This window comes from Oncorhynchus gorbuscha, linkage group LG09 (assembly GCF_021184085.1).
Source record: "Oncorhynchus gorbuscha isolate QuinsamMale2020 ecotype Even-year linkage group LG09, OgorEven_v1.0, whole genome shotgun sequence".
Taxonomy (NCBI): Eukaryota; Metazoa; Chordata; class Actinopteri; order Salmoniformes; family Salmonidae; genus Oncorhynchus; species Oncorhynchus gorbuscha.
This window is the reverse complement of record NC_060181.1, coordinates 47,407,785-47,427,726: the sequence shown is the minus strand read 5'-3', so window position 1 is coordinate 47,427,726 and position 19,942 is coordinate 47,407,785. Positions and strand designations below refer to the sequence as shown.

Genomic DNA, 19,942 nt, shown 5'->3' with positions numbered 1-19,942 from the left:
ACAATTATCCCGCTAACGGGATGGGTAGCGTCAAGATTAATGCACAATTTAGCCTCAATTTTGTCCCGCACATTGAATATAGTTGCGGAGAGTCCCTGTAATCCTAGATTCAGATCATTCAGGCAAGAAAAAACATCTCCCAGATAGGCCAGTCGTATGAGAAACTCGTCATCATGCATGTCCTCTGTGTCCTCAGTGTCCTCTGTCTCTGTACAACCCTGTGTGGATGAACCAGTGAGAGCTGGTCAAACTTTTAGCTTTTTTGCCATTCTCAGTGCAGGTGGTACATAAAGCCCTGAAATCCTTAGATCAGAGAAAGCCTGCAGGTCCTGATCTTTTGGATCCCTGCTTTTTAAATCTGGCAGCTGATTTCATAGCTGAACCACTTACAACTCTTTCCAATCTAACCCTGGAATGTAATGAAATTCCAAAGATCTGGAAATCAGCATGTGTCCTACCACTTTTAAAAGGGGGAGATCCAACTATTTTAAATATTTAAATACTTATTTTCCACCATAATTTGCAAATAAATTCATTCAAAATCCTACAATGTGATTATCTGGATTTTTTTTCTAATTTTGTCTGTCATAGTTGAAGTGTACCTATGATGAAAATTACAGGCCTCTCTCATCTTTTTAAGTGGGAGAACATGCACAATTGGTGACTGACTAAATACCTTTTTGCCCCACTGTAATTAAAATATACAATACAACACAACATGATCCAGCCTAAAAAAAGCATTTACACTCCTCTGTAACAGAGTCTCCCATCAATATTTTAAATTCATTCAGTGGCACTAACATATCTAGATCAAGCATGGATTGCAGACTATTCCATTCCTCTGGTGCACAAGAAGAGAAGGCAGTCTTGCCTAATACTCTGACTGTCCCGGGGACTTTAAGTAGCAACCACCTAGCAGACCGGGTATGGTAACTGCTGGTGGTGAAGGAGATCAGACTACAGAGGTAAAGAGGGAGTTTACCCGAAAGGGCTTTGTCAATGAACACATTGAAATCTTTTTGCACGTATAAAGTGAGGTCCAAACTACCATTTGGTACAAGGAGCTAGAGGTCTAGAAGTAGCTAGCCAACGTCAGCTTGGGTGCTTGACTGCCATTCTAAGGCAAGAACGCTCAAATCAACCCTACTGCGCTCCGACAGTGAAACGGTCTGAATTTACAAACTGACAATTTTTCTCTGAATGGAAACACCATAATATTAATCAAATTAATCAAGCCAAATTTATTAAACTCAATCCCATATACTATGTTATTACAAAAAATGTTTTACATACTCTGGTAATGCCAATATGGAATACTATCAAATGCTTCTCAAAGATGCCCTCTGGTGGTCAAACTAGCTTTAACTTGCAGTCACAGAAGAAATGGCTGAGAATTAAATGGTGTGCCTCAGTGTGACGCAACTTTTAAAGGAGGAACCACTGTAGGGGTCCCGGTTGCCTGTACCTGCAGACTTTTTAGTGTCCATTGCCTTTAGTGCTTTATAGATCTCAGTATAAGAAACAGGCTCAAAGTTAAAATGGTTCACATGAGGGACTATAGGCCTGGGCCCCACCATTATTAAAAACTGAACAGATATGAAGTGCTTGTTAAATCCCCCTACAATATGAGCTTTATCTTTCACTTCATTAAAATCCATCATTAAATGGTCAGGAAGGCCAGAGGATACATTAGAACCTGACACTGATTTGATTAGCTTCCTGAACCTGGTAGGGTTGTTTAGGTTCTCTATGACTGCATTGAAATCGTCATCTGATTTGGACTTCCCGATCAAACCTGTGCATTTGTTTCTTAGCACTCTGAAGGAGGCCCATTTGTATGTCTAGCTTGAGGCCAAGATATATTTATCTTTCTAATAATTCTGCCAAGTTATCTGAAAACCAGGGATTGTCCCTTCCACTGATTCTAAATTTCTTCACAGGGGCATGCTTATGGACACAAATTTCATATAAACATATAAACATATTCCCAGGCAGTGTCAACATTGGAATCAGACTTACTCTGTCAATATTATGGTACAGAACATGTAAGAATGCTTGCTCATCAAACTGTCTGAAATGTATTTTTAAATATAATGGGGGTTTGGCTTTGGTCATTTTTGTATTGCTAACACAAGCAATTGCACAGTGATCACTCTGGGTTTCGGTCTTGGAGGCGCATTAATTAATTGATCGAGATTCAGAGAGTCACACAGTTCTTTAAAAGAGTCCGATACAGATGTAAGCATGTCGCAGTTCAAATCTCCTAAAATAATGAATTCAGAGTAATTTAGCTTGTTGCAGGACATTCGAAGGAGAGTTTAGTTCATCTCCCGAAGCCGAGGGTGGTCTGTAGCAACCGACGACAGCGATGTAGGAGTACATACTACAGACATACATACACACATATACAGTACCAGTAAAAAAGTTTGTACACACCTACTCATTCAAGGGGTTTTCTTTATTTCTACTATTTTTTACATTGTTGGATTAATAGTGAAGACATCACAACTATGAAATAACACATGGAACCATGTAGAGTTGAAGTAGGAAGTTTACATACACTTATGTTGGAGTCATTAAAACGTGTTTTTCAACCACTCCACAAATTTGTTGTGAAACTATAGTTTTGGCTACTTTGTGCATGGCAGAAGTAATTTTTCCAACAATTGTTTACAGACAGATTATTTCACTTATAATTCACTGTATCACAATTCCAGTGGGTCAGAAGTTTACATACACTAAGTTGACTGTGCCTTTAAACAGCTTGGAAAATTCCAGAAAATTATGTCATGGCTTTAGAAGCTTCTGATATGCTAATTGACATTATTTGAGTCAATTGGAGGTGTACCCGTGGATGTATTTCAAGGCCTACCTTCATACTCAGTGCACCTTTGCTTGACATCATGGGAAATTCAAAAGAAATCAGCCAAGACCTCAGAAAAATAAGTCTGGTTCGTCCTTTCGAGCAATTTACAAATGCCTGAAGGTACCACATTCATCTGTACAAACAATAGTACGCAAGAATAAACACCATGGGACCTCTCAGCCGTCATACCGCTCAGGAAGGAGACTCATTCTGTCTCCTAGAGTTTGGTGCGAAAAGTGCTAATCAATCCCAGAACAACAGCAAAGGACCTTGTGAAGATTCTGGAGGAAACAGGTACAAAAGTATCTATATCCACAGTAAAACAAGTCCTATATCAACATAACCTGAAAGGCCGCTCAACAAGCCACTGCTCCAAAACCGGCATAAAAAAAGCCAGACTACGGTTTGTAACTGCACATGGGGACAAAGATCGTACATTTTTGGAGAAATGTCCTCTCGTCTGATGAAACCAAAATAGAACTGTTTGGCCATAATGACCATCGTTACGTTAGGAGGAAAAACGGGGAGGCTTGCAAGCCGAAGAACACCATCCCAACCGTGAAGCATGGGGGTGGCAGCACCATGTTGTGGGGGTGCTTTGCTGAAGAAAGGACTGGTGAAATTCACACAATAGAAGGTAGAAAAATGATGTGGATATGTTGAAGCAACATCACAAGACATCTTGGTCGCAAATGGGTCTTCCAAATGGACAATGACCCCATACTTCCAAAGTTGTGGAAAATGGCCTAAGGACAACAAGGTCAAGGTATTGGATAGGCCATCACAAAGCCCTGACCTCATGCTATGGAAAATGTGTGGGCAGAACTGAAAAAGTGTGTGTGAGCAAGGAGGCCTACAAACCTGACTCAGTTACATCGGCTCTGTCAGGAGGAATGGGCCAATGTTTAACCCACCTTATGGTGGGAAGCTTGTGGAAGGCTACCTGAAACATTTGACAATTTAAAGGCAATACTACCAAATACGAATTGACTGTATGTAAACTTCTGACCCACTGGGAATGTGATGAAAGAAATATTATTCTGACATTTTACGTTCTTAAAATAAAGTGGTGATCCTGACTAACCTAAAACAGGGAATTTTTACTGGAATTAAATGTCAGGAATTTAGAAAATCTGAGATTAAATGTATTTGGCTAAGGTGTATACAAACTTCCAACTTCAACTATAGTAACCAAAAAAAGTGTTTAAACAAATCAAAATATATTGTATATTTGAGATTCTTCAATGTAGCCCCACTTTTCCTTGATGACAGCTTTGCACACTCTTGGCATTCTCTCAACCAGCTTCACCTGGAGTGCGTTTCGAGCACTCTTGAAGGAGTTCCCATACATGGCTGCTTTTCCTTCACTCTGCGGTCCAACTCATATCAAACCATCTCAATTGGGTTGAGGTTGGGTGATTGTGGAGGCCAGGTCATCTGATGCAACACCCCATCACTCTCCTTCTTGGTAAAATAGCCCTTACACAGTCTGGAGGTGTGTTGGGTCATTGTCCTGTTGAAAAACAAATGATAGTCCCACTAAGCCCAAACCAGATCGGATGGCGTATCACTGCAGAATGCTGTGGTAGCCATGCGGGTTAAGTGTAACTTGAATTCTATATAAATCACAGACAGTGTCACCAGCAAAGCACCTCCACGCCATCACACTTCCTCCTCCATTGTTTCACGGTGGGAACCACACATGCGGAAATCATCTGTTCACCTACTCTGCAGCTCACAAAGACACAGTGGTTGGAACCAAAAATCTCAAATTTGGACTAATCAGACCAAAGGACAGATTTCCACCAGTCTAATGTCCATCGCACACATTTCTTGAGAGAATGCCAAGTGTGTGCTCCTACCTAACTCAGTAATTTCTTTTGTAAATAGAATTTTGCTATTGAAAATGTTAGCATCACCTCCACCTTTGCGGGATACGTGGGGGATATGTTCAGTAGTGTAACCAGGAGGAGAGGCCTCATTTAACACATTAAATTCATCAGGTCTTAATCCATGTTTCAGTCAGGCCAATCACATCAATATTATGATCAGTTAATTGACTATAACTGCCTTGGAAGTGAGGGATCTAATGTTAAGTAGACCTATTTTGACCTATTTCAATAATGACTAGAGGTCTTAATTGCAGTGAGATTGCTAAAGCAAACACCATCATGTTTAGTTTTGCCCAACCTAAATCAAGGCACATACACAGTTTCAATAGTTTTTTGGTTTAACCTTTATTTAACTAGGCAAGTCAGTTAACAGAAAATTAATATTTACAATGACAGCCTAGGAACAGTGGGTTAACTGCCTTGTTCAGGGGTAGAACGACAGATTTTTACATTGTCAGCTCGGGGATTCGATCTAGCAACCTTTTGGTTACTGGCCCAACGCTCTAACCTCTAGGCTACCTGCCACCCCAATGGGGATAGCTGAGCTGGCTACTGACTGTGCTAGTGGCAGACTCCTCTAAGCTGGCAGGCTGGCTAACAGAGACAATTACACGCTGAAGCTATGTTGTGCTTGGTGACCTCTGACTGTCTCGGAGCGTTCAGAGCGCACGCTCTGGCCAAGGAGTAGGGATGATCTGAGCATTCTGACCTTACAACAGCAGCCAAACACCCAAGACAACTTGCTAAAGTTGCTAGCTTGCTAGCTACTTCCATACAAAAATGAGGGAACAGCGCACTCTGACCATTTGACTCATCCTAGCAGAGCTGGTTAGGCTGTTTTTATGTTATCTCGAGTGTTGGTGACTGAAACTGTGCTGCTGGCAACAATTTGATCATGCTTTTTTCCCAACGTTTACTGATACCGGCTGCATTCCATGGGTGTTGAGCATTCACAAATTTGTCCGTTTTTCAGCGCTCTGGCACACTCAGACGAGTGCTCGGAAATTGGAGTAGATAGCCAGAGAGAATTTACCAGCTACGTATATCGACAGTTGTCACAGTAACATCAAGAACATTCGATTGAAATGGTTTCTTGCATAGTGGAGTCTTTTGTTTAGATATGTAGCTAGCTAGCGAGCTAAACAAAAAATGTATAATGTTACTACCCTGCATGAATCTGCAGGTATCTAACCAACCAGGTTCAATGTTAGCTAGCTACTGTAACATTAGACTATAACTAGCAATGCAAATGTCTCTGAGATATGAATAATATTAGCTAGCTAGACTATCTTACTCGTATACATGGATGGACGCTTCCCCGTGTGTCACGGATGCCATGGTTGCCTTAGTTTGAAGATGTAATCCGGATAGACAGGTGTTTTATACACCAGCCTTCTGTATGTTCTCTTTTTATAGCTGTCTGGATATTTGCAATCAAACGGCAGAATTTTCTTCATCTCCTTAGCTGTCATACTCTAATTCCACCGTTCATTCCACTGATTTCCGAACTAGGTCCTCCAGAAAGTGGAGAGCAACACCTTTGCAGTTCTACTACGTGATATCTTTCAAAAATGCCTCGTTAGAAAGGATTACCTACACATACTGTCCAGCTCATATTATAGACAGAAGCACGCTACATGGCAGACCAATCCGAACTCATCTCTAGGCATGTCCAGCCCATCCATTATCTCAGTCAATCATGGCTATCGGGAAGGTTATTTTTCTGTGGCTGAACCAACTAGGCTCGTAATTTCACAATTTCATTTGTATTTACAGATGGCATACACGTTTGTTATGAAAGCACATGAAAGATCACAAAAAAAAACGCATTTAGATTTATTTTTTTTGAGTTGATGTTCAAATGGCTCTCCTGTGAAGTACTAATGTGCGTCATACGCCTAGTTTCCTGAAATGAGTCACATTCAAACCGATTGGATTCTTCCAGCTAAGGAGAGAGGCAGACTATCCCAGCATTGTAAGTCTGCTTTAAATCGAGTGACTAGACTCGCAAAGTTAGTTTTATGGAGGGTAGCCTGAGTTATTTTCACACCTAAATAGGAAAAACCAGAGGGCAATAGATGGAAAGGCAGGACTCCAGGGGGAATTTGCTTGATCAGATAACATTTTCTGAATGTTCAATTTGTTACCTGAGAATGATCCAATTGTGTTAAAAACATGCAGTATGTTTCCTGACAGAGTTCATATGGTTAGTGATATATAATAGTAAATCAGCTGCATACAGTGACACTTTGTGTTCTTCACCAGCTTGGTGGATTCCATTGAATAATGATGCTAATTCTAAGGCCAAGGAAAGCGGTTCTATCGAAAAGTGTAAAAAGGAGCGGGGAATGAAATGGGACGATATCCACCACATTCTGACAGATCTTTATCTTTTTTGAGTATAAGTGAGATGGAGTCTTGAGTTAGCGTCGGTGGGAAAGAGCCCTGTGATAACGAGTCGGTGAACATATCTAATAGTGATGGGGAGAGTTATGAAAATCGACTGGGAAGCCATCAGGGTCTGGGGCCTTGCCACTTTGCATTAACTTCAGACCCTTTGTTATCCCATCTAGATGCAGAGGGTTGTCCAGAACTTTACTCATGTCCCTGTCAATGGATGGGATATCCAAGTTATCTAAAAAGTTGTCCATAGCCGTATTATCTCATGGGGGTTCGGATTTGTAGAGATTAGAATACAACGACACAAACGTTGAATTCATGTTAGAGGAATCACTTGTAAGATTACAGGAAGAGTAATATACCTGAGAGATAAGATGAGATGCTGACTGGCGTTTAACTTTACCCCTAACTACATGTACAAAATACCTCAACTAATATGTACCTCTGCATATTTACTCGTTACCGGTACTGTTTCACCTGTCCTTGTGCTTGTTCCCACCCCCTCTAGTTGTCACCCATCTTCCCCACTTATCCTCTGGGTATTTATACCTGTGTTTTCTGTCTGTCTGTGCCAGTTCACCTTGTTTGTTCAAGTCAACCAGTGGTTGTCTCTGCTCCTTTTTCCCAAGTCTCTCTTTTTCCTCATCCTCCTGGTTTTTGACCCTTGCCTGTCTTGACCATGTACCTGCCCGCCTGACCACTCTGCCTGTCCCTGAGCCTGCCTGCTGTCCTGTACCTTTGTTCCACCTCTGGATTACTGAACTCTGCCTGAACTGAGCTTGCCTGCCATCCTGTACTTTGGTCTCTACACTGGATTTATCGACCCCAACCTGTCATTTGCCTGCTCTTGTTGTTACAATAAACATTGTTACTTCACAAAGCCTGCACTTGGGTCTTACCTTGATTAGTGATAGGTACAGGGGGTGGGCGGGACACAATGCAGATAGCCCGGTTAGCCAATGTGCGGGGGCGCTGGTTGGTCGGCCCAATTGAGGTAGTATGTACATGAATGTATAGTTCAAGTGACTATGCGTATATGATAAACAGAGAGTAGCAGCAGCGTAAAAGAGGGGTTGGGGAGGCACACAATGCAAATAGTCCGGGTAGCCATTTGATTACCTGTTCAGAAGTCTTATGGAGTCTTACTACAGAGTTCTGGAAGAGGGTGCCACTAACTATTGTATAACATCCTCCAGGATCTGAAATTATCTGTGAGGGTGAAAACTGTACTAGTTTGTGAATCACAAAATTGATGTTCCCCTGGCTTTGCCATTAAAATTAGAATGCAAAACCTGTCCAACCCATGCTTTACACAATCTAGCCGTGGTTAATATCTAGAGAACTAGGCTTGTTTAATCATCACTGATTAAACAGCCATCGACCATATCACTATATAAGCCATGGTTATTGTGTCCCTGTCTAAATGTGTACACTCAAGTCAAAGCCATCCCAGCTGTCTACAGGTAACAACATACTGTATGATAGATCAGTTTAGTTCGTATTTGAAATGGGGAGAATGGAAATCTGAAGAGAACAGCTATTCAGGCCCAGTTTGTGCCTGTGGGTACAGGTGAAAGGAGAGCTTGTTTTGTAAAGGTACAGAGAGAAAGAGAGAGAGGGTAGAGAGTGCGCAGAAAAAGAAAGAAAGAGAGAGAGAGAATAAAAAAGAGGTGCAGGAAGCAAAAGTTAGGTATATTCACAATGTTTCACCATGTCCAACTCAGTACATGTAACTATTCCGCGAAATATGAGTATGTTAAAGGCCTCATTCTTACCTGTTACTGTGTTATATGTCTATCAGTTGTAACATAGTCCAGTAGTATAGCATGGTGTCTTAGCATAGATTTAGGTCATTCACGGGCCCCAATACACATGGGACATGAGGTGGGAGGAGCTAAACTGACACAAATAGGAAAGTCTCTCTCTCTCTCTCTCTCTCTCTCTCTCTCTCTCTCTCTCTCTCTCTCTCTCTCTCTCTCTCTCTCTCTCTCTCTCTCTCTCTCTCTCTCTCTCGCTCTCTCGCTCTCTCTCCCCCCCTCCTCCCCTCCTATGCAGCTAACACTTATCACATTACCCACCCTCAACATTCGTTAGGGGTTTTAACTGTTACATTAATTTTTCCAGGATGCACGTTTTTGAGGTGGTTTCTGACTTGCGTTTCTTCTCTGCAGGATCTCACCAAGTGGAAAAACCGTCGCAAGAGCTTCAACTCTGATATTGTGAAGAAGAAAGAGGAGAGGGAGCAGACCACAGCGAGCAGCGGAATAGGGAGCCGCGGTTTCCAGAATTCCAATTGGAGGTAATAGAGTGACAGGTAGACACCAGGGCCAATGATTTAATTTGGGCACTCTACGGAAAACAATTTGCAAGGGAAAATTATAATAGGGCTTTCTTACTGGACATGTCCAGTTGATCCCTACATGTCCACGTAGTCCCTGCCTGTTCTTCCGTTTGGTGCCCGATGAACATGAGGGGATGAGCTCATGAAATATGGCCTGATTGAATGTAAGAATCTATGATTGATGGATTGATGAAAGTACTGTATCTGCTAGACTAGACATCCTCAAATACAAATACTACATGTGTTCTAGTTATTATGTTCTCTATATTCTATACAGTTACCAAAGGGCATTTGGGCTAGCCATGCTCCTACAAGGTATAAATCATTATTTTTGTACAGACAATTAGAAACATACAGTGCCTTCAGAAAGTATTCAGACCCCTTGATTTTTTTCCCCACATTTTGTTGCCTTATTCTTTGTCATTATGGGGTTTTGTGTGTAGATTGCTGAGGTTTTTTTTTTTAATCCGTAACAAAATGTGGAAAAAGTCAAGGGGTCTGAATAGTTTCTGAAGGCATTGTATAATCCTTTATTGGTTGAATATGTTTTACCCTGTTTTAAAGTATTTCATCATCAGAATTCTAATCAGTATTTTTTAGATGTGTTTTCACTGTCACTCAAAACTGTCCTGTTACTGTATAAGTACTTACTACACCAACAAACACCGGTCGATGACAACTCAGGCACAAATACAGGGCCATGCAAACTTTTGTGTTTTTACAGACTTTTGTTGAAACGTTTGCCCTGAGAGAAAGTGACCTGAGACTGTGTTAATGAATGAACAGTAATTGTCTCTCTGCAAAGCGTTGTGTGAAAGTGTAATCTAATCGTGGCTTAAATCCTACCTCACCTCTTTTTTTTTTGTTCTTTCAAACTTCTCTTTCCCTCCCCCTTTCACCTTTCCTCAATCCTTTTCTCATTCTGCCCTCTCCTTTTATCCCCCTCCACATTTCACTTTTTCCTCTGGTTGTCCCATCCTCCATTGCCTCTTCACCTCCTTTCCTCGGCTCCTTTCTGTCTTTCACCCATCCTATCTTACTTTTACCCTGCCCTCCTCTCTCTCTCTCTCTCTCTCTCTCTCTCTCTCTCTCTCTTTTCTCTCTTTCAATCGCTTACATAACACCTTTTAATCCCTTTCCCATCTCTCTTTCACCTCCCTTCCCTTCCATCCCTCTCTCCCCTCACCCTCCTCTCTCTCCCTCCCTCTCTCTCTCTACTTCACCACCCTCCCTCTCTTCTCCATCCCCACAGCTCCATCGGCAGTCGCCTCAACTCCCTCGCCTCTCTGGACCAGGACGTGTTTGAAGACTCCGCCCCGGTCCTCCGCACCCTCCCTCTGAGGAGCTACACCTTCGACAACCCCTACACCCCTCTTGACCGCCTCAGACCCACTAGCTCCTCCGTGCTCCCCCCAAGGGAGGAGGCGTGCGCTGCCACCACGGCAACCAACAGGGCTGTCTCGCCTTCTAGGGGCAACATGAGTGACAGTATCGCCGACAGTCCCTTCGGTTCTGGTAGCGACATCACTACCACTGTGGATCGCACCTCCAACTACAACCCCTACGTTCCAGCCCCAAATCCTTCAGAGAGAGCCCCAAACCTGGCCTCATGGTACACCAGTGCAGCCAAGACGGAGGAAACCTTCAGCACCACCACCACCCCCAGCCTACTACCCAAAGCTCACGAGCCCAGTCGCCCATGGGTGGGGAAGGTGTCTGAAGAAGTGACCCCATCCACTGCTGGTGGCTCTCTGTACATACAACAGCCTCAGTACAACTCGGTGGTGATGGACCCACAGCCCATGCCTTCTGGTGTGTCTCGGGTTTCTGCCTCTCTCCCCAGGAGCTACATGAGATCGGACAGAGCTCGGCTCAACTCTGTCGTCATGCCAAGGCCCTTCGGGAGCCAGTCTACAAGCGTCGCATCACTGCCACCCGCCTACACCGTAAGTACCATAGTATACAGTAATATTACCACACTTTCCAGTTCTGTCTGTGTGTGTAGTTGTTTGTTACCTCAGGACTGCTTTCTGCAGAAACTGCTTTTAGTAGACTGGAGGATTTGGTGAGGTACTTCAATGGCTGTGGGTTATGTTCATTAGGGCACGCAATGTTTTTGAAACTTTTACAACTAAACATTTAAATTAATGTTTCTTAATAGACAAGTCCAGAGAATCGCTACCTGTTCCAGTCCATTTTCCTCTATTTGTTACATAATGAACAGGACCTAAGACCTGTAGGAATGTTGTATTGTGTCGGTCGCAGCGTAGTCTATTTCCAGTGTAGTAGTTGCTCACGCGCCTAATTTGTTTTATCTGTCAGTGAATAATGAATGAAGCTTTTTTGAACTATGTGACCATTTACTTAGCAAATCTGCTGTTTCCAGCCTTGTCACTCTATTACCTTCACTTTCGCTGTGTTAACAGTTGATGTTATTCTTCAATAACACAGACCCCAAAGTAAATCAAGGGGAGAAAAATATATTTATTCAAAAATAATAAATAATAGTTGTTATGCTGGGAAGCAGATGGTCATTCTTCCCTGTTCTCAATATCTTCTCTTCAGAACAAAGCGACAGGATCTAATTTATAACCCAACTCTAGCCTGTGGTTGACCAATTGGAATTCCTCGCAATAAAACTGTGCCAATGGCCAAATACCAAGTATCCTGTTTCAGGCCTAATGTATAGACAATTCGGACCAATGAGAACTTGCCACATGTAGCTATGAGTCCTAGACTGAAATTCCTCCTGTGTCTCTGTCCCATTAATCTTCAATTAACAGAAAAACAGAAAAACATTGATTGTTAATTCCCTCTTTACCTTTCGTCCTCTGCGTTGTGTATTTATCTTAAAATATTCGTACAGCTTTAACGAAGGCGTGTAGTATAGCATCAGAAGAATATCATTAGTAGGACATTTTGATATAAAACAGTTTGGGTGATTATTTGAGTGTTAGTATTCTCGGTAACCCAGAACATAGAGGCAGATGCTCGATTAGGTTATAGGGGGAGATGGAAGATACGAGATATCAACGAGATATCATCAAAGATGCAAACACCTGTGAAATCGTGATTTGTCCAAATGATCAGTGACAAAGAAATCTGCACACCGGAACGAAGTTCTTCATTAGTCTTTGCATCCCACAGTTTGTGGGATACCATCCTATGTTATGTCTATCTGTCCACCAGCAAATAACTTGTGTCGTGAACTTGTTCAGGCAAGATCTCTTTAAGTTGTTTAGCATCAACACATTGGAGCTGGCAACAATTCTAACTAGTATTAGTATATTGTACATTACGCTTGAGAGACCTCCAGACAGTGTTATCCAAATAGTTCATTTACATCTCTGTCTCTATAGAGTTTGATACAATAGTAATAATGAAAAAACTATTGGCTCACGACTTTGATCATTTTATAATTGTCCTTCGCGATGAAATCGGTGAGGGGACTATGGATCTGTGAACTCTGTACTTACATCACACATAATATCTCAGACACCACTGGCCTGATTTTGATGAAATGATGTGTCTTGCCATAGAGATCATGCATTTTAAAAATTACACTGACTGGCCAGATGGTGCCGCTATTACAAGCGTTTGAAAGGCCAAGCGTCTGACCCCGTTAGACCTAAAGTCATTTAGAATGAAAGTTATTCCTCTGGCACCGAATGACCGATCTGCACAAAACTTGATATGTGGGATCTGGGAACAAAGGTCTCTCAAGCAATATGTTTCACAACCACGCTATTGACCAATAAACATTCACTTGGGTGTAGTCTGGTACATAAATGTAAATAAATTAGTCAAGGATATTTGTATTGTGACAAGATGTGGTACACATGTTGCAAACACTATAAAGACTCACAATGTACTAGAAAATTCCTGTCAATCACACTGTGGCACTATAACTGGCACATGTTTATTTCTCTTGATCTGTTTGACTCAGTCATGAAATATGACACATGCTCAGGGATATGACTCTTACTAACCCACGCGATATCTCCGACAACAATGGCCAGATTTTGACGAAACATTGGTGAATGATGCATTTTGCCGTAGAGCTCCGGCATTTCCAAAACTACCTTGATTGGCGCTGCGTCATTCGTGCGGGACAACATGCTTATTGTTGGCTTGTTATGAATTTGATTATTATTTGCTCACAACTTTTAAATATACTAACAAAGTACATTTAACAATGTAAAAATAGGCTACCTTTTAACCATATAACTATACAGTGCATTCGGAAAGTATTCAGACCCCTTAAGTTTTTCCACATTTTGTTACATTAGAGCCTTAATCTAAATTGGATGATCATCAATCTACACACAATACCCCATAAAGACAAAGCAAAAATAGGTTTTTAGAAATGTTTACAAAAAAATTACAATAAAATAAATAATATACCTTATTTACCTAAGTATTCAGACCCTTTGCCAGAGACTCAAAATTGAGCTCAGGTGCATCCTGTTTCCATTGATCATCCTTGAGATGTCCACCTGATGTAAACTCAAATGATTGGACATGATTTGGAAAGGCACACCTGTCAATATAAGGTCCCACAGATGACAGTGTATGTCAGAATAAAAACCAAGCCATGAGGTTGAAGGAATTGTCCGCAGAACTCCGAGACAGTATTGTATCAGGAAAGGGTACCAAAACATTGGCATTGAAGGTCCCCAAGAACAAAGTTGCCTCCGTCATTTTTAAATGGAAGAAGTTTGAGACCACCAAGACTCTTCCTAGAGCTGGCCGCCCGGCCAAACTGAACAATTGGGGGAGAAGGGCCTTGCTCAGGGAGGTGACCATGAACACGATGGTCACTCTGACAGCTCTTGAGTTCCTCTGTGGAAATGGGAGAACCTTCCAGAAGGTTCTGCAGCACTCCACCAATCAGGCCTTTATACTAGAGTGGCCAGACGGAAGCCACTCCTCATTAAAAGGCATGTGACAGCCTGCTTGGAGTTTGCCAAAAGGCACCTAAAGGGCTCTCAGACAATGAGAAACAAGATTATCTAGTCTGATAAAACCAAGATTTAACTCTTTGACCTGGAATGCCAGGCATCACGTCTGGAGGCACCGCTCATCACCTGGCCAATACCATCCCTACGGTAAAGCATGGTGGTGGCAGCATCATGCTGTGGGGACGTTTTTCAATGGTAGGGACTGGGAGACTAGTCAGGATTGAGGGAAAGATGAACGGAGCAAAGTACAGAGAGATCCTTGATGAAAACCTGTTCCAGAACGCTCAGGACCTCAAACTGGGATGAAGGTTCACCTTCCAACAAAACAATTTGTAAACATTTTAAAACATTCCATTATGGAGTATTGTATGTAGATTGATGGGGGGGAAACTAATTTAATCAATTTTAGAATAAGGCTGTTACAAAATGTGGAAAAAGTGAAAGGGTCTGAATACTTTCCGAATGCACTGTAGGCTCCTCTGATGGCTGACTCTCAGAAAAGTGTGAACGGAGAGACGGATTTCATCAAGAAGCTGTCGGCCCCCAGCCGCTATATCCAGGTCATGACCTCTGAGGATAAGGCGCACTCCCTCTCCAGCTCTGCCCACAACAGTGGAGAAGAAGAAGAAAAAAAAAAAAAAAGGGGTGTGACCCCCACACTTGCCACAACACTTGTCCCTACCCTGGCCCCTTCTCCTGTCCCTTCTCAGGCCAGGAGTCCTTCACCCGCCCTCCAGACCCCAAAAGTGGCCTACACAGCCCCAGTCAGTCCGTTACCTACAAAAGACACTAACCAGGTAGGTTTAGATTTTGGTTGTTAGGCAGATTAGACTTTTTCAGGGCACATTTGCAGTATTCCAGAGCTGAAGCTAAAAATAGCACATAGTAATAAGGACATCACATGTAAAACCAATTTGTTAAAGAAATGTTGGAATGTAAGTAGCAGTCACAGTACTGGAGCGAGTGAGCGAGCATACTATACTATGTGCATACTATACTATGCAGCTAGTGCTACATACAGTAGGAGATACAGTAGGATTGATGCTTCCCATTGTCAGAGAGCAACTAATAATTCATAGTGAAGAACAAATGTTATTCTTTCCCTGGCTTTGGAACACAACCTGGCATTCTTAATGTGTGTGTGTGTGTTGTGTAGGAGAGCTACGCTGACATGCGGATCAGTCTCAACCAGAAGCCCAACAGCAGTCGAGACTTTGGCTTCCAGACAGAGTGGGACTCCACTGGAGCACACGTCACCTCCATCCAACCAGGTAAACACATACATACACATACACACACATTTAGCACAAAACACACACATTTAGCATGGTTAACACAAACAAAGAGTAACAACTGAACCAACTGTCTGATTGTAAACAGGGTACATACAGCATGTTGGAGGATAGTGAAGGAAGAATGAGCACAGAGTAATGGCAATTCATGTAATGGTATCAAACACTTGGGAACCATGTTTAATGTGTTTGATATCGTTCCAGTCCAGCCTTAACAATGAGCGCATCATTTGATTTAAAGTGACACCAGCCTCCACTGGCACAGCAGGCTCATCTCTCATTTCAGTGAGAAAGTTTGAAAGGTTGTTTATTTAAGCAATGGACAATATGTGAGACACTGGGAATAAAACTGCAGTTGCTTGGTTAGATTTGATTAGTGGACAATGGCTTCACTCCCTTTTGTTCAAAAACCATTCATAATTCACACAGAAGAGTAAATACCATTCCACTGCTAACACTGCACCAGCTGGAGTTCCATGAGTTTGATGTGTTTGATACCATTAATATGATTCTATTCCAGCCATTACAATGAGTCCGTCCTCCAATTTCTGCCTTTGCTGGCCACAACACATAGTGCCAGATACCTTAGTACAGTGCCAATAGACCGTGAAATAGTGAAATACATGTAGTTAAACTTGTAATTTAACTACAGTTTGCAGTAGCTTGTTGGTAGTTTAATTAAATTCAAATATGGGTAGTGTTTTTAGTAGTTAATTACTATTTTGCCATGTAGCGGTGAAACTAACTACTGCAACTACACTTATTTTTGCAAAAAAAGTAGGCAAGAAGTTTCATACATTTTTGACATCAGACCTTCCTAATTTACACTTGAATTCAAACATTATGTTAACAGTTGACTCCAGAGTGATCTGTTCTTGCAAATTTGTAGTCTCTGATATTTCAGTCTCTGTAGTCTCTGATATATCACAAAGTAGTTTAGTTCAGTAAACTATATGTTTCTTAAGGGGGCTTTAGTTCAGTAAACTATATGTTTCTTAAGGGTAGCTTTAGTTCAGTAAACTGTATGTTTCTTAAGTTTAGCTTTAGTTCAGTAAAATGTATGTTTCTTAAGGGTAGCTTTAGTTCAGTAAACTATATGTTTCTTAAGTGTATCTTTAGTTCAGTAAACTGTATGTTTCTTAAGGGTAGCTTTAGTGTAGCTTAACTTCTTCCAGTGGGAAGTAATTGGTAGCTTGGTAAACTATATTACATAAAATTAAAATTAAAAATAAGAGTTAGGTAAAGGAAAGACACCAAGAGACTACAAAAAATACTATTTATCCAGTATTTATACATACATTTTCATATTCTTATATACAATCCAGTTAAATTAGATCTTTAGAAAGAGGAGAGGCGATGTGATACAATATGTTTTTTTATCAGTTTTTTTTGCTAAACTTGCTTTTTGCCTGAGTAACCTCTGGTGGCAGCGCATTCCGTGATGACGTGACTCTATACATAATTAAGAAATGCATTAAATCTCTTTTTGGTTTGGGTACCGTGAAGAAACCCATAGTGGCGTATCTGGTGTATTTTGAAGTGTATGCAAATACAAGTGGCTAGGCATTTTCAACACACTAATGTTTCTTAAAATGACTTGAAGATAAGTAGTCAGTAGCAGATCATGTGCCCGGCCTTATGTAGGGTAGCTTCTATCTAGGTCAGATTTGCTGGGGTTGTCTCTCTCTAGCCTATACTGTATGTACTAGGGGAGTACCTGATACCTGTTGTCATTCCACCCCTGACTTTTCAGTAGTCCAGTTCTTTCTCATCAATGTAAATGAGGGAAGGAGACAAGAAGCTGAAGCCACTTTAAAAAGTTGAGATGATTTATTGCAATCGCTGCCTTGTCCTATCTCTGTATCTCTCTATTGTAACAGTTTAAATGTATCTTGACTGGTCTACATCACTACTGTGACACCTGTCTTGCCCTCTCTATTACTCACCCCAATGCCTTCTCTGCCCCTACATCTGAGACCCAATTCCCTCTCTACATATCTATCGCACCCTCTGTGCACTCTACACTCTCTATATCTGAACACTTTTCCTTCCTTCTGTTCCTTCTTTACCCTCTCTATCTGACCTCGCTGCCACTCTCTGTGGCCCGCAGGCAGCCCAGCCGAGCTGTGCCAACTGCAGGTGGGCGACGAGGTGATGTCGGTGAACGGGCAAAGGGTGGCAGAGATGAGCTACGACAAGTGGAAGAGCAGCACAGAGCAAGTTCTGCAGCAGGGAAGCCTTACCATGGACATACGCCGTCACGGCAGGAACAGTGAGTAGACGACTAGAGAGAGAGAATGTGTGTTGTTACAGAGTATTTGTAGAATGTCAGTGTTATTTATGTTTGCTGTGTTGGTAAACTATTGCGACACGTTAAACTGGTCAGTAAATGTTTCTGGTATCATGGCTCAATTATTTAATGGCAGTTTAATGATAATTTCCTTCGTTTTCTAGTCCTCTGTTCTGCGATAACCCTTTAGTTAGTGATATATGTGCCCAGTTTTGTCTATCTTCCTTTTCTGTAGTTTCCCCATCTCTGCCTGTCTGTCTCTCACTTTCTGTATGCTTGTGTTTCTATACTTCTGTTTCTCCTTCTATGTCTGTCTGTCTGCCTGACAGTCTGTTTGTGTTTCTGAATCTTTATCTGTGTCTCTGTCTGTTTCTGTCTCCCTCTGTTTGCATTCCTTATGTGGTGTCCTACCTTGTGGAGAACTAACTCATACTCAGGCACAAGATCCTACAGGTCCGAACTTGGTCTTTTGGCTCTGTACTCCAGCACTGGATTTGAAATGATACAATGAGTATGAGGTTAAAGTGCAGACTGTCAGCTTTAATTTGAGGGTATTTTCATCCATATCAGGTAAACCGTTTAGAAATTGCAACTCTTTGTACCTTGTCTCCCTATTTTAGGGGACCAAAAGTATTGGGTTCAAATTTACTTGTGTATTAAAGTAATAATAAGTTAAGCATTTGGTCTCATTTTCATAGCACGCAATGACTACATCAAGCTTTTGACTCATTTTGACACATTTTCTGTTTGTTTTTGTTGTGTTTCAGATTATTTTGTGCTTAATATAAATTAATGGTAAATAATGTGTCATTTTGACTCTACATTAAGGTGGATGCCTCCATGATTATGGATCATCCTGAATAATAATGATTGAGAAAGTTACAGATGCACAAATATCATACCCCTAAGATGTGCTAACCTCTAATCATTACAATAAGGCAAGGTGTCACACTGGTATAAAGGATTTTGGAGATAGGCGCAGGAATACAAATGAGAGGTTTTTAATACGACCAAAACAAAACATGTATACAAAAACACACAAAATAATCTGGAACAACCAAAGTAAACTGCAAATACATCAAACAAATGTGTAGAGTCACAAGCTTGATGTAGTCATTATGTCACGCATGTCGTCAGGGAAATGACCGGACCAAGGTGCAGCGTGGTGAGCGTACATTTTTCTTTATTAAGAATGTCGCCGACACAACACAACACAACACAACACAACACAACACAACACAACACAACACAACACAACACAACACAACACAACACAACACAACACAACACAACACAACACAACACAACACAACACAACACAACACAACACAACACAACACAACACAACACAACACAACACAACACAACACAACAGTGCAGCTTACTAGGGCTATACAGGCCACTAACAAAGACAACTACCCACAACGAAGGTGGCAAAACAGGCTGCCTAAGTATGATTCCCAATCAGAGACAACGATAGACAGCTGCCTCTGATTGAGAACCACACTCGGCCAAACACACAGAAATACAAAACATAGAATGCCCACCCCACATCACACCCTGACCTAACCAAATAGAGAAATAAAACGTCTCTCTAAGGTCAGGGCGTGACACATTAAGTTTTATAGGAAACCAAATTCTTAACCTTTAACTAATTTAATACACATATACGTGTATTTGTCCCAATATTTTTGTGTAATGTGCTGTTATGTCTAAACGGGTTAACCTGATATGGATGAAAATACCATCAAATTAAAGCTGATAGTCTGCACTTTAACCTCACAGTTATTATATAACAATCCAAAAATGTAATTGCCACAGTACTTTTGGAGCTCACTGTATGTTTTCACCAATAGGTTTACACATCCTACTATATCACGATTACACCACCAAAACATCA

At 41.5% G+C, this 19,942-nt stretch overlaps 1 protein-coding gene across 11 annotated transcripts in view; it reads left to right on the top strand.

The window, feature by feature from the left end:
• Positions 1–19,942, top strand: part of LOC124043720 (LIM domain only protein 7-like) — a 135,180-nt gene that overhangs the window by 94,285 nt on the left and 20,953 nt on the right. For 10 of the 11 annotated variants that reach the window (XM_046362617.1, XM_046362615.1, XM_046362611.1 and 7 more), the window contains 5 exons: positions 9,330–9,457; positions 10,752–11,445; positions 14,934–15,257; positions 15,617–15,731; positions 17,863–18,024. In XM_046362617.1, coding sequence (XP_046218573.1) covers positions 9,330–9,457; positions 10,752–11,445; positions 14,934–15,257; positions 15,617–15,731; positions 17,863–18,024 — 1,423 coding nt within the window. The remainder of the gene's footprint in view (positions 1–9,329; positions 9,458–10,751; positions 11,446–14,933; positions 15,258–15,616; positions 15,732–17,862; positions 18,025–19,942) is intronic. The other variant, XM_046362618.1, reaches the window with a different exon arrangement.